Here is a 16,265-nt window from a genome sequence, read left to right on the forward strand (position 1 = left end):
TTGGTACCCTCTCTGGCAATTCTCACTCCCCCTATATCCAGCCACATCCTCAGAATGTCGAATAGTTGTACGATGACGACGGGACCCACCCTGTTGACCAGTGGGACATCTATCTGACGTGAGACCATCACAAGATGTTCTAGCCTTATTTACGTCGTTATTTTCAATATTTTGATTTGACATTCTCCCATAAATGGGGTTAGTGAATTTAAGGTTACACCACCAACGATAGTTTTATTGAGACATTATCTCTAGGAGGGTTCCCCACCAAGGTCTAAGATCCCCTCCCGACCTTTTTCCTCCATCACCACCACTATTCCCATTACCACCACCAACAACAATAGAAATAAAATCTACAATGATAATAGCAACACTAATATCGGTGGCAATAATATTAACAGTAAAAACAACAATAGCAATAACAGCAAAAAACCACACCTACCATTACAGCTACAGTAATAATAAAGAATAATAAAAACATACCACCATTACAACCACCACCACCACCACCACCACCACTAGTAATAATATTAGTGGTAATAGTAATAACTAATAAAGTAAATTTTAAAAAAAATAATAATAACAATGATAATAATGATAATAATAATGATAATGATAATAACAAAAATAAAAATAATAATAATAAGTAGAACAATAATAATAATAAGTAGAATAATAATAATAATAATAATAATAATAATAATAATAATAATAATAATAATAATAATAATAATAATTTCAGTTAGAAAAGCTTACTTTGTCCGTTTTTTTTAAACTCCTCTGCCGATGTTGCTTTTAGTCAGAAAAATGTACACAAAAACAGAAACATAAAACATCCAAATATGTGAAAAACAAGTCTTCGTTTAACTGTGAATTCAATTTTTAAATACTAATTTCAGTTAGAAAAGCTTTTTTTTTTTCCCTCTGCTATTTTTTTTTTAAACTCCGCCGTTGATTTTGCTGACGACCGGAAAAATGTACACAAAGACAGAAACATAAAACATCCGAACATGTGTAAGACAATTCCTTGTTTAACCATAAATTTCAAGTTCAAATTAAAATTTCGGTTATAAACGCTTTCTTGTTTCGTTTGTTATTTTTTAAACTCCGTCGCTGTTGTCGCTTTTGGCCAGAAAAAAATGTAGACAAAGGCAGAAACATAAAACACCCGAACATGTGTAAGACAATTCCTTGTTTAACCATAAATTTCAAGTTTAAATCAAAATTTCGGTTAGAAACGTTTTCTTGTTTTGTTTGTTAGTTAATAATAATAATAATAATAATAATAATAATAATAATAATTAGAGAAGCTTCTTGCTCCCTAAATTCCAGTGAAGATCAATAGTTGCTGTCAACGAGAAATCAATGGTAAGCGGCCGTTACGTTAATACAAATGCAAACACGATGGTTATCGAGAGAGGCGAAGAGTACTGGAAGTCTGGGGTGACTTGTTGTCACTTAGACTCCAGATAGCGCCATAAGTTGTCCTCAAGGAGAAATATTTGATGGTAGCCTGTATGACTACTCCTAGTGAATAATAATAATAATAATAATAATAATAATAATAATAATAATAATAATAACAATAACAACAATAATAATAATAATTATTATTATTATTATTATCATTACTACCACTATTATAATTATTACTATTATAATGAAAAAAAATCATTTACTCATATGAGATTATTCTGGTCAACCGACAAGACGCAATCAACGTCCAACTAAATTTGAATATATATATATATATATATATATATATATATATATATATATATATATATATATATATAGTAATTTATAAAATATATATGGCGATTAAGCTACACTGAATATTCTGCGTTTCATCCAACTATAGGATTCGTCAGGCTTGTGCGCGAATTCTGTCGTTGCTTCTTGTTTTTATATATGTTGAGGATTTCTAGTCGGCCAATAAGCTTTCTAGTATCCACTGCGCCCCTTACTACCAGCCAATGGGCATGCATTTTATCAAACAAAGGATCTGTTTTAGAACTAGGTTAGTGGTTTTAGGTGGCCGTTCTCCTTTTTTTTTTCTTTTTTATACATATAAATATATCTATGTGCACACAACAATGCACATACATATACATATATATATATATATACATATATATACATATATGTATGTGATCGTTTATGTATATTCATGTTTATTTAATTTATTTATTTGTTTTTTCTATTGTTATTGTTAGTTTTAAAGCTATTTTGTATCGCTATCCTAGAGTAAGTTTTATTTTGTGAACACAGTTGTTTGCTATTTCCCGCCTACAGTTTAATAGATTTTGAGGTTCTTTAAAGTACAGGATAGAAAATTTTTCATGGAGGCATAATTTACATGGGTCGTCTAAATGTCTGCATGTGGTAGTTTGTCTCATTATTTTCCATTCGACTACCGGCGAATGTCCGCTTTCTTTGAGTTCCCAGTATTTATTCGCTAGTGTTGTTTTTATACGGTGTTTTTTATTTTTGAATGTGCTTTTGTGGTCATAGTATCGGGTTTTGAAATCTAAGGAAGTCATGCCTATGTAATATTTCTTGTTATTCGGGTTTTCTTTCGCAAATATTGTTGCTTGATAAACTACGCTTTTTGTTAGACATTTATTTTGGACTGGGCAAAGTGTAGAAACCTCAAAATCTATTAAACTGTAGGCGGGAAATAGCAAACAACTGTGTTCACAAAATAAAACTTACTCTAGGATAGCGATACAAAATAGCTTTAAAACTAACAATAACAATAGAAAAAAAACAAATAAATAAATTAAATAAACATGAATATACATAAACGATCACATACATATATGTATATATATGTATATATATATATATATATATATATATATATATATATATATATATATATGTATATGTATGTGCATTGTTGTGTGCACATAGATATATTTATATGTATAAAAATAAAAAAGGAGAACGGCCACCTAAAACCACTAACCTAGTTCTAAAACAGATCCTTTGTTTGATAAAATGCATGCCCATTGGCTGGTAGGAAGGGGCGTGGTGGATACTAGAAAGCTGATTTGCCGACTAGAAATCCTCAACATATATAAAAACAAGAAGCAACGACAGAATTCGCGCACAAGCCTGACGAATCCTATAGTTGGATGAAACGCAGAATATTCAGTGTAGCTTAATCGCCATATATATTTTATAAATTACTAACTAGCTCTACCTACGTATTGAGCACTTTTGAAGTAAATACTTAAAGTTTACGCATAAATCTATACTTTCGTATATTAAATTTATGCGAATAAATGAAGTAGTTATATATATATATATATATATTACTTTGCTTTTAGTTTTTATCAATTGGACCGATATGCTCCTCACAGTCTTCTTAAATTAATGAAAAAAAAAATAAAAAATAATAATCACCATTGTTATTATTACTTTATAATTATTTACTATTATATTTTTTCCAACTATTATAATGACAACTATTAATATAAATATTATTTTTACTGTTCAACACACTTGTTTCTGTTTCTAAACTTATGTATTGCCGGTTGAAGTGAACGAAAACGCGTTATAAATTTAAAAATTAAAAAAAGTACGACACTCCTCTCTCTACGAACGGTAAAAATAATTCACGTAAACTTTCGAACATTGTTGCAAGGAATGAACGCAGCCTAAAATAGAAATTTCCATTTTTTCCCAACGTCTTTCATTTTTATTTTGTTACTTTTTTGTGATCAAGATCGGAGGACCGTTTACAATATAAAAAAACAACATGGTTTTTATGCTTTATAAACCCCCCATAACCTTGATATATATATATATATATATATATATATATATATATATATATATATATATATATATATATATATATATATAGTCATCCACATGCAGTACTGTTTCGCAACTCATCAGTGCGGCTAGACAAGCAACTACCTCGGGCCAGAATCTAAACCCGATCGCCCAAACGACAGCCGGAGCTTGTTGCGCTATACGGGCAGTGAATTAGCAATGTTTTGACAATACACACACACACACACACACACACACACACACACACACACACACACACACACACACACACATATATATATATATATCTTCTTCTCTTCTCTTCTTCTATATAAATAACATGAACTCATTTTTTCCCGTCTGATTTTGACATTAATAGGATTAAAAATCAAGATATTTCATGCAAATATAATATGCACAAACGGCAGAACAATATCTGAGGTGTGTTATAGGCTTATTATTTCTCAAATTCCTCGATAATCTTAGATTTCTATACTTTTTCTGCTTAGAAGTCACGGCCAAAATCGGTTAAGATCAATGGAAGTGGTAAAATATTTTCTCTCTAATAAATTCCTTCTCCCCCTGCCACCACTTAACACCGTTTGGGGATCGTTCATAAGGAACAGTTGAGAAGAGAACACCGGTTTGGCTTCGTAGTTCTTTCATGTCAAGTTATTTAAAATCACTAAACTAAGCTGCAGTGCTCTGTGGCGTAGTGGTTAGCGTGCTGGACAATTCACATTATATTTTCACGTTCGCGCCGACCTACCGTAGTCGTTTTTTTTTTTTTTTTCCTAAACAACTGGAATGGACTTTTCTTGGTGGCCGAACTGTTAACGTTGCAGATGTTTTTTTTGTTTTTTTTCACACTTTATTTTCCTACTTTTACTCATGACTCAGGGTTTGATCCTTCCTACTTACCTACCATAACATTTTTTAACCCCCCCCCGTCCCGGAAACAAACACTCGGGCAACGTCGGGTACCCCCGCTAGTATATATATATATATATATATATATATATATATATATATATATATATATATATATATAAGAGATTTGCTGTTTGCAGATGCTGCTGCCATATATATATATATATATATATATATATATATATATATATATATATATATATATATATATATATATAGCAGCAGCAGCATTTGCAAACAGCAAATCTCTTATAATGGTTCTTCGGAGAAGTGTTTTCGCTTTGAAGCGTTGTTGATTAAAAATCCCACCATCTGTACGGAATTGGAAATAAACGCCCGTGTCAACATCTGCAAATGCATATTTCAGCATAACAGAGAAGTAAAGGGCGAATAGTACTGGAGCCATTACACAACCTTGTTTTGTTCCATTGGTCACATTGAAAGGCTCAGAAGAGTCCCCATTGGACATCACTGAAGCCTTCATGCCATCATGGAAGGATGTTATAACTTTGAGCATATTGTCAGGTATACCAATTTTCTTAAGGATTTTCCATAGGGCAGTTCGGTTGACAGTGTCAAAGGCTTTAGTAAGATCAATGAACACTATGTATAGCTCTTGGTTCTTTTCTCGAACTTTCTCAGAGACTTGTCGCAGAGAAAAGATCCTATCCATTGTACCCCGAAGAGTATATATATATATATATATATATATATATATATATATATATATATATATATATATATATATATATATATATATCGTAAACATGGTCCAACATCTGAAACATATGTAGCCAACAGATAAAACGGTAATAAAAAAATAAAACACATATTTGCTCTGCAATAGTATTGAGCACTCTCTTCAAGTTTTTACTAATTACCAATTTTACCAAATATATATATATATATATATATATATATATATATATATATATATATATATATGTGTGTGTGTATGTGTGTGTGTGTATGTGTTTGTGTGTTTCTTTATGCTCTGCTACCCCCCCTCAACAACAGAATGAAGCCGCTCAAAAAAATCGTGCCATTCTGATTCATATGAGTTTATTCTTACTATTTACAAAATTTCCAACTTAGCAAAAATTTTTCAAAGCAAAATGTATAACTATTAAAGCATGACGTTTTATGTGACATGGAAATAATTTCTCAAATTACCCAAAATTTGCTCGTTGCCTACGTAAGTTTTATTCACACAGGTCATTTTTTTTTTCAATTTAAATCTGATATCCTGAAAAAGTCTTGTTCTTTATGAAAATGAAACAATTCTTGCCCCATTAATTTCATAGAATTGAAAGGAAGTTTCATAAGGGGTCCCATATGAGAACGTTGTCAGATGAAATGTTAAACAAAAACGTCGTAATCCGATTTCTCTTTCTCTCTCTCTCTCTTTTTTTTTTTTTTTTTTTTTTTTTTTTTTGCAGGCGATGTATTCATACGGATGATGAAAACCCCTTCTGTAAGGCGGGCACTTATGGTCGGATGTGGACTTCAATTTTTCGCCCAATTTTCCGGCGTAAATACTGTGATGTAAGAAAACGGGTTTCAATTTTGATTGGGGTTTTCCATACATATCATTTACGAACAATGAACTTTACGGTCATCTGAGCTTAAACATGAACAAAGCAGAGCAAATCTTAACCTATATAACAGTTATTAAAATAAATAAAAAAAAGTTACGAGATTGTAGTCATAATTGTTAGATAAAAGCTGATAAATATGTTCTCAATGCAACTTGCCATTTTTTAAATTTTTTATTTAACTTAAACCATTATAGTGTCGATTTTGAAAATGATTTTACAGGGAGCGATTCGGTTCTCGCTGGCCGAAGTTGGAGTTAATGTTAAAAAAAAAGAAGAAAAAAAAGAGGTATAGAATACACACACACACAAGACTGAGATAAGGTTGGTTGGTTGTTTTACGGCATGTCAACCCTTTTAAGATTATTTAATGCCGAATCCAGTGATTTTGAAAAAGATTTTAATAGAATATATATATATATTTTTTTTTTTCAAGTCGGTTTCTATTTAACCCATAATTGGGACCCTAACAGGAACTACCAATTCGGGTCAGAGTGGACCTGGGAACAATGGCAATTAAGGGGCGGCTCCACACTCTACAAAGTCCGCAAGCTGGGGTCTCACCATCGGATATAGTTTAAGGTCATACTCAGGACCAAGACTGCGATAAGGATAATATTTGTCTTGATTCAAATAGAACAATAACAAAGGAAATACTTGTAAAACTGATTGTGTTTGCGGCTTTTGAAGTCTAACTATAATTACAGAAAGTTCTTTTGCGTCCAAGAATAGACAGCTCTTAGAATGTTCAAATAGGTAGTCACATTCAGTAAAGAAGAGGAAGAAGAAGAAGGTTCTCGCTTGTTGATAGCTTGGCGTCCCATTCGAAAAAGAGCAAGAACAGGGATTTTTCGTATTTAGCTCGACAAATAGACTGTTCACTGATTGGTCAAGGAGGAACGCCTTGGCCAATCGAACAGGGCTTTTCTTTTAGAATAGCAGGAGTGGGTAAGAAGAGAATTATTTATGAGAAAAAGAGAACTAACCGTTTATTTTTATAATTTGTCAACTGAAATTTTATATTATTCTAAAGTCAAGAATTAGACTGATTATTTCTTATATATATTATTATTAATTGTAAAATATATTCTCGAGATGCACTAAGAGTGGCAACCAGTGATGCACTGTCTTCATTGTCGATTTCGGCTTTTCGCATCATATCGACTTAGACAGCAAACTCAATCTGATTCCGGATGCACCAAGCCAACTCCTTGAAAGCGTTTAACTATGCACGTCGACATTGCCAAACCCTTTTTTTTTTTTGAAGTGACCTTTCTTATAGAAAAACGATAGCAGGTATAAGTAAATAAGAACAGGTTCCACTCCTTTCTCTTGCCTTCCTGCTTTCTTGGTTCTGGATATGACCTTAAACTATATCCAGTGACGAGGCCCCAGCTTGCGGGCTTTGGGAAGTGTGGAGCCACCCTTTAATTGCCATTGCTCCCAGGTCCACTCTGACCCGGAGTGGTAGTACCTGTCAGGGTCCTAACTATGGGTTAAATAGAATCCGATTTGAAAACAACAAATATATTCTATTAAAAAAATTTTTCTTCAAAATCTTTGGATTCGACATTAAATAACTCGAAAAGGGTTGATATGCCGTAAAAACAAAAACAACCATCCTTCTTTCTTCTCTGTCTTTTTTTTTTCCAGTGGTTTGCATTCGGGTATGTTGTTTTCTTACGTTTCCTTCTCTCTCCCCCCCCCCTCTCTCTCTCTCTCTCTTTTTAAGTATCGAATTCAACTAATTGTAACCTCTGAAGCCGATGATCATACGCATTCTACGTGATTATATTTACAAGAAAAAATAAATCTTATTCATTTGCACAATTGATTTTTCGTACACAAATTATTTACTTTATCGTAAGTAAAAAGAAATATAAACGTTACTTATTAGAACAAATAATCTTCCGATGCCCCCGTTCAGTCTCGAAAGACAAAGCATACCTTCTGTAGGGGCAGCTGCACGTGTAATTATGTGACAAGAGTTGTGCAGTCCCCAACCACACCTCTCTTGAATCGGCACTGCTTGAGTCCAGTAGCAAGACTGGAAACAATGCCGAGATGAGCGGAGAGCGCATGCAGCACCTGAAAGTCCCAAATGGTCACCCATCTAGTACTGGCCAGGCTCATCGTTGTTTAACTTCGATGATCTGACGGGAACCGATGTGTCAAACGTGATTATGCTGTAAATGATCTTACTCACAATAATTACTACTTATAATAAATGCACTAATGAACTTGTAAGCCAACAAATTACTTACTAGTTGTACATAAGATACCACACTCTGACATTGGCAACAATTTTAGAGATAATTGTTAACCAAAACTATCCCACTATTTAATGAAACCTATCCAAAATGATTCATTTGTTACGCATGAACACGAATCGGTCTTTGGAATAAAAGAAAAAAAAAACAAAAAAACAAAACCTTACCGTACTCGCACATAAATATACTACAATTCAGAAAAAAAAACAAAAAAAAAAACACGCACAAAAATTCAACAATTCAACACACTGGTTAAAAAAAAAAAAGGAAAGAAAATGTTATTGATTCGTATACGAGTACATATACTCCTATAATTTTTTTTTTGCGTATTAATATTTATATTAAAAACCTTTTTTTTTATTATTTAAAAAGAAAATAAAACTTTTTACGATATGGGTCATGGAATTACATTCACTAGAAAAAGATCTAGCTAATTTACATATTCTTTAAATAATCATTTTAATTCATTCCCTACTAGTTTTTTCGGCTTTCTTATGGGATGACCATCTTTAGTTAACTATTACGTGTAATTATATTTATGCAGATATTCTACATGATCTATACTTACGTAATGTTTACGTAAAAAGGTTATAGTAAACACGAAACTCTTTCCTTATATATTTATGTATCTACTAGCATGGGTGCCCGGCGTAGCCCAGGTGTTTGGAGGTGTATGCTGAGCAAAAAACAAAAAAACAAAAAAATGAAAATAAAAAAATGGTCAATTTTTTTAAAAACTTGGACCCCTATTATGACCCCTTAAAATTTATTGTTTTTGGCTCAAATCGAGTTATTAAGTTAGATCCATGTCCAAGGAACCTATATCTAAAATTTGAAGTGTTTAGACCCCAAATTGTCGGAGGAGTTTGGTAGAGTTCTCAAAGGTCAAATCGTCGAACTTTGACCCCTTAACAGCCAAATTTCTGGCCAAAAACCAATCACAAAGATTTTCCCAAATCTCAGTACCCTGTATATCAAATTTCGAGTCTGTAGACTAAAAATTGACAGAATTATTGCGTACGGAAATGTACAGAGACAGACAGACAGACAGACACATTCACTTTTATAGATATATAGATATATCTATAAAAGTGAAAATGTATGTGTATGTGTGTGTGTGTGTGTGTGTGTGTGTGTGTGTGTGTACATTTCCCTACCAAATAACTCTGTCAATTTTCAGTCTAGAGACTCGAAATTTGACATAAGGGGTATTGAGATTTGGGAAAAATCTTCTTAATCATTTTTTGGCCAGAAATTTGGCTGTCAAGGATTTGACCTTTGAAAATTCTACCAAACTCCTCAGCCAATTTTGGGTCTAAAAACTTGAAATATTAAATGTAGATTACTTGGACATGGATCAAATTTTTAATTTGATTTGAGCCCCAAAAAGTAAATTTTAAGGGATCAAGATTGGAGTCAAAGTTAAAATAAAATTTGACCTCTGCAGTCTCTACCAAATTACTCAACCAATTCTGGTCTAAACATTTGAAATTTTACATAATGTGTATTCAGAAATAGGGCAAGCTTTTTAATCAGTTTGGGTCGAAAATTTGAGCTGCCAAGGGGTCAAAGTTCCAAAGATTTGACCTTTGCTGTGTCTAGCAAACTACTAAGCCAATTTTGGTTCTAAACATTTGAAATTTATACATAACGGGTATTCAGACATGCGGCAAGCATTTTAATCAGTTTTGGAGCGAAAATTTGGTTGCCAAAAGGTCAAAGTTAAAAGAGTTGACATTTGCAGATTCTACCAAACTCCTTCGCCAATTTTGGGGTCTAAACACTTGAAATTTTAGATGTAGGTAACTTGGACATGGGTAAAGTTTTTTATTTTGATTTGAGATCAAAATAATAAATGACAAGTGGTCAAAATTGGAGTCCAAGTTATAAAAAATTTACCTTTGCGGTTTGACTTATCCCAACACAGAGACTGCTGCATTTGACTGATTTGATATATTGGCGTACGTATTCGAGACTTCTAGCCCATAAAACCTTTGTAGTTTACTCTATAATATAAATCTCACCTGTCTGTTTAAATGTATGTATGTATGTATGTATGTATGTATGTATGTATGTATGTATGTATGTATGTATGTATGCCTAAAACTTTCGACAGAGGCGACGGATTTTCACGAGATTAGCATCATTTTGAAGCTCAACCCTTCGGACGACAAATATCGAAAAATTGGCCAAAAACATTAATTCCTTCACCCTCAATTGGGCACTTTTCTACAAGGAGGGGTTGCTTTTTTCGCCGATATTTTCGTCATCCCTCTTTTCGATTGTCTAGCCTTAATTTAAGCCTACGTCACTTCCAGTTTGGTGATGAGTGCAAGAGCAATCACGTCACATTTTTTTATTTTACATTCTTTTCCTCCTTCACGGTACGGGTTCGAGCCTGCCTGCCTACCACCATTTTTTTTTTTTTTTTTTGTTTTTGCTCAACACGCACCCCCACACACCCGAGCATAGCCGGAAATCAAGGCTAGGTAAAAATAAATTCTATTGATTGAGTTCCAAATTGTCAGACTATAAATTTTTTTTCAATTTATTTTGATTGCGATGCAAATTTAATTAATTTCTCTCAATCACCTTCTGTAATGTTATTTAATTTGTTAAAAATAAAATCGGGTTACTATATCGATTGAACATTAAATTCTCAAATTATATAAAAGAAAAACAAAAAAAAAAAACAAAACAAAAAAAAAGAAAGAATTGAAACATTTACTGTTCGACCTTGAGAAAGTAGGCGATCCCTCTGCCTGAAACTTAAAAGATTTTATTTTATTTTATTTTATTTATTTATTTTTTTTGCTGAAGACAGGTCGATAAATCAAAGAAGGGGACTGTTTTGTGTGAAATTTACAGAGAAAACCGAACCGCCATGCAAAAAAATAAACCAATAACTTTTTCCAAATCGATAACTTAATAATCGGAAATTTATTTTACACAACATTATAATAAAAAAAATGTATATAAGAGGGAAGAGAACATGTTATATACATCGATGAACTTAAAAAATACCACCCCCTTCTCCTAGCACGGGGCTTCTATGATTAAGGGACAGATTTATAGGGTTATCCTAAGAGGGGAGTTGTGCAACAATATATTTGTTCACATTGCATTTAAATTTCTGAATGTTAGTAGAATCAGGAAACTCAGGGTGCAGAGAGGAAATTCCAGAAAACAAGTGGTCAGAGAGAAAGCTATTAGAGTAGAAAGTTGAAGACCCTTACAGTGAAGGGATGGAATATTACTGCTTGTCAGGTTAGTCGGGGGGTATTTATGTAGAATAGGTGGTACTAGTACAGTCATTTCATTGAAACATATTCCATAAAAGTAATTGTAAAACAAGCACACAGATGCAATATGCCACGATGTGACAGAGCTGCAGCTTGGTAGACGGTGTGGGACCTATTGCGTAAGAAACTCTTTTTGTACCTTGCTGAAAGGAAGAAACTAGTAGTTTGGGTACAAGCGCAGATGGGGCAACATATATATTGCATATATGAGCGAATTGTGGCTTTATAGATATATAACATACTGGCAGTTATGAGAAAGAAATCTACTAATTCAGTAGAGGAAGCCTACTTTTTTTTGCAGCAGACTTAGCAGTATTTTCTATTGTTTATTTCAAATCATATGCCTGTGAATGTTAGGTTGAGGAGCTTAAACATTGGACTTTCAGGAAAACGGAAGTCACAAAACTCTCTGCGACAGAGAGGTACAAACAGATAAACTCAACCAAGCAAGAAGATCAGACATCATAATAATTAGCAAGAAAGAAAAAATATCTGCCAAATTGTAGATCTTTCCATCCTCAGCAGGTCATACAGTAAAGATTAAAGTGACTGAAAAACGAAGCAAAAATAAAAAAAAACTTGTCAGAAAACTGAAAGGAATATAAAACCTGAAAGCAGTCAATATAATACCAATAATTATGGGAGCACTAGGAACAGCCCTGAAACACCTGGAAGAAAGGCTAAGAGAAATGGGAACAAAAACAATTCTTATAAACTGTGCCCCACAAAAAATAGAGCATCACAAAATAGTTAAATATGATATTTTAATTCTTGCAGATTTCGTATATATTATTAGAGAGTTAATGCTCTATCGATTTTTATATATTATAAAGTTGCAATTTCAAAAATAAAAAAACATTTCCATATGACCTGGGTGCATCAGCTTGAATCGAAACCGAAATAAAAACTTATGTAAAAAATATATGTATGTATATATAACTTGAGTTCTTTCAGCCATAATCGAAACTGAAACCAAAACTTATGAAGAATTCATGATAAAATTATTTATAAAAAATAGATTACTGGAGTGCCATCAGCTATAAGCTGAAACCAAAACTTATGAAGAATTCTTGGTAAAATTATTTATTACAAGAAATGGAAGTCCATAACAATTAAATGACAGTCACTCTGATGTAAGCGTGACACACAAAATAAATAATACACACACTATTCTATTAATATATAGATAATAATTCTGATTTCGTTTACCAACGTCTCCCTAAAAAGAGATGGGATTCATTCTCAGAGGACTTTCCATACTAGGAGCTTCAAAGATAGGATATTGGCAGTACCTACAATAGCAGAGGTCTGTTTTATTAATAATTTCGTAAACGACTGGCGTTGGTTAGGTTACAAACTGAAAATAACCCAGTGTAACAAATTTCCTAGCCAGAATAAGTAATTGGTGGAAGAAACTATAATAAAGTATGGTATTATATTTCTAATAACATGACACAACACTAACGAAGGAAAATTGGCTAGTAAGAATCAGAGTATGCCATATCACTTTAAATGCTATTTAGGTCCAACTTTTAATATGCGTTTGGTGTAATTTCATGTTAGATATTTTTTTTTATCTTCCAGTTACTATAGTGGTATTATAATTCAAATGGCTGGCTTTGGTGATGTGAGTATTGCGATCTGGAACTCTGTTATTATTAACTGCATTAACCTAACGTTTGCTTTTGTTGGTGTATGGTTGGTTGATGCGGTTGGCAGGAGGAAGCTAGCAATAATTGGACTTTTTGGTAAGTATAATGACTTTATTTTTTTTTTATTATTCAATTTCTTATTATTTTGTTCTGGCTGGGGATGGAGGCATCTACCCAATGCCAGATATTCATGAGCTATCTCATACATTCCAACCGAAAAATCTTTTTTAAGATTTAAGTGCAATTGTTTGAATCTCTCTTGCACTTGGTTTGTCGGGTATATTTACCAGGTTGTTTTTGAAATTCTTTTTCATGAGTTCGGTTGCTCCTATAATTACTAGACCGATGGCGATCTTCCTAAGATTCCAGTTTCTTTTCATAAGATCTTGGTATTTTGTTATCTTTTTCTTCTCAGCTTTGTATAAGCCAGCATCATTAGCGACATTAACTAAGTCTTTTTTCTTTCTCCTTCTCCACTAAAAGTGAAAGTGAGCAATCACTGATAAGGATTTGTGTGAGAATGTTAGGACAAAGAATAATGGATTAACTAAAATGGTAATAGGAAGAATGATTGATGGATCTGGGATTAAAAAGTGACCACAGTATTAAAGGGAAGTTGAGAATTTTACATCATTTCCAGAGAAGGGTATTTCTGCCTGTTTTCAAAACGACTGGTCTGGTCGCACACAATAATTGCTCATCCTAGCTCCTATGCAGGTGGGTGGGGAAAAAACATGAATTGAATCCATACTTTGGTAAATAGCGGAGTAAGTTTAGAGAACTTCTGTCATTACTAACCAGCAAAGTGTTTCCACTGTTAACAAGGGACTCTCTTTTCTTGATTTTTCCATCCTCCTCGATTCTTCTTGACTGTTTGGTGTGGTGTGAGCCAATGCTGGCACTACAAATATTTTTTCTTTTGGAGTGCGGTAGTTAACTTACAATTATACAGTTTCAGTTTTCTTGGTTCCATTTGGTGTTCTTCTATCTTTTTGTTTTACTTCTGTTGCAATTTCTATATTTCTGGTTAGCATTTGTAGCTCATGTATATTAGTCTTCACATCGAGCTGTTTTCATTATTTCTAGGCATTATATTTTCTCAGCCTTCCCCCTGATTCCAATTTCTCCCATTCTTTTTGTCAAAATTTTTTGAGATGGTTCCTAGTGCTCCTACGATTATTGTGCTATTATTATTAATATTATTATGATTATGATTATGATTATGATTATTATTTGTTTTTATTATTATTTGTTGTTATTATTATTTATTATTATTATTAATTTATTATCATAATTCATCATTGTTGTTATTATTTATTTTTATCATTTATTATTATTATTTATTATTATTAATTATTATAATTATTTATTGTTATTATTATCATCATTATTTATTATTATTATATTATTATTATTAATTATTTTATTATTATTATTATTATTATTATTATTATTATTATTATTATACTCACTAGGAGTTCTTGTTAAATGATAGCTCATCTATTGATGCCGTGTATAACTCATGGCTTCTGTTTTAAAATTAAAACCCAAATAATTAAAACAGAAACAAAATGGAACATACATCATCATCATAACGTCTGCTTTACATGCCGACATGCATTGGATAGCTTTTAGAAATTTACTTCCAAACTAACTTATCTCTCGCCAAGTCTTTACTTATCCTGTACTTATTTCCTCCCATGTTTTTTATTGGTTTTCATCTGAACTGACTCTGCTACCTCAACTGTTCTACAACTGCTTATCAAAGAATTCTCATCCATTCTTTCAACATAGTCATACCACCAGTCTTTTGTTTTACACACGTCTATACTATCCAGATTTAATCTTCCTCTGAGGTCATCAGAATTAAGCCTTTCTTTAACACTCATATTACACATCCATCATATTATTCTCATATCGTTTCTCTTGATGCAACGCATGTCCTCAACCCTCACTGACCAGGTTTCACTTTCATATATCATTGCACTGACACTGTAGGGGTGGGACTTTGCTGTTTGTTGGGTTTGTTGGGGGTATGATAGTCTCTCATTCCTAGACAGGGCCGAAAAGAGCTGATAGGTTCAACCTGATAGGTCCTGAACTGTCATCTAAGCTTCAACCTCTGTCTCATCGATGAAATGCTGTATCCCTCTGCCTGTCTTACAAGTATTTTAATGATGGATGCTCCGATGAACTACAAGCCATTGTAGCCCCTCAATGTAAATATCCCGACAAACTTGACAAGCAGCAAATTCCCACCCCTTCACAGTAACGATTCCTAGATGTAAGAAAGCTTTCTACTCTAATAATTTCTTGCCTAGGATTGGTAAACTTCGGAATTCCCTTCCAGGTTCCTGCTTCTCGACTGTACTGACATGCAGAAGTTCAAGTGTAATGTAAACAGACATGCTCAACTTTTTACAATTTTTGGAATTCCCTTTCGGGTTCCTGCTTCCCCAGCTGTACTGACATGCAGAAGTTCAAATGTAATGTGAACAGACATCTTGCTGTTCAACTCCTTACATAGTATCTCTGCAACTTATGTCTCTGATAGTAGCCCTGTACATCAAAGTGGTACTTTAATTTGTTTGGAATGAAAAAAAAAAAAAAAAAAAACTTGCCTGTTAGAATGCGTATGGATGAGTGCGAAGAGAACCAGGATCTGTGAGAGGATTATTGTCACCCAAATTCCAGTGAAGACCAATAGTAAGCGGCTGTTGCAATGATGCA

The 16,265-nt window shown here is 32.9% G+C and overlaps 1 protein-coding gene across 1 annotated transcript in view; it reads left to right on the forward strand.

Annotated features, from left to right (window-relative positions):
* Positions 1 to 16,265, forward strand: part of LOC145243434 (proton myo-inositol cotransporter-like) — a 77,446-nt gene that overhangs the window by 36,323 nt on the left and 24,858 nt on the right. The window contains exons 4-5 of the mRNA XM_080106323.1: positions 6,156 to 6,261; positions 13,468 to 13,631. Of these exons, the coding sequence (XP_079962449.1) occupies positions 6,156 to 6,261; positions 13,468 to 13,631 (270 nt within the window). The remainder of the gene's footprint in view (positions 1 to 6,155; positions 6,262 to 13,467; positions 13,632 to 16,265) is intronic.

This window comes from Euprymna scolopes, chromosome 22 (genome assembly GCF_053919585.1).
Source record: "Euprymna scolopes isolate OS-2025 chromosome 22, ASM5391958v1, whole genome shotgun sequence".
NCBI lineage: Eukaryota > Metazoa > Mollusca > Cephalopoda > Sepiida > Sepiolidae > Euprymna > Euprymna scolopes.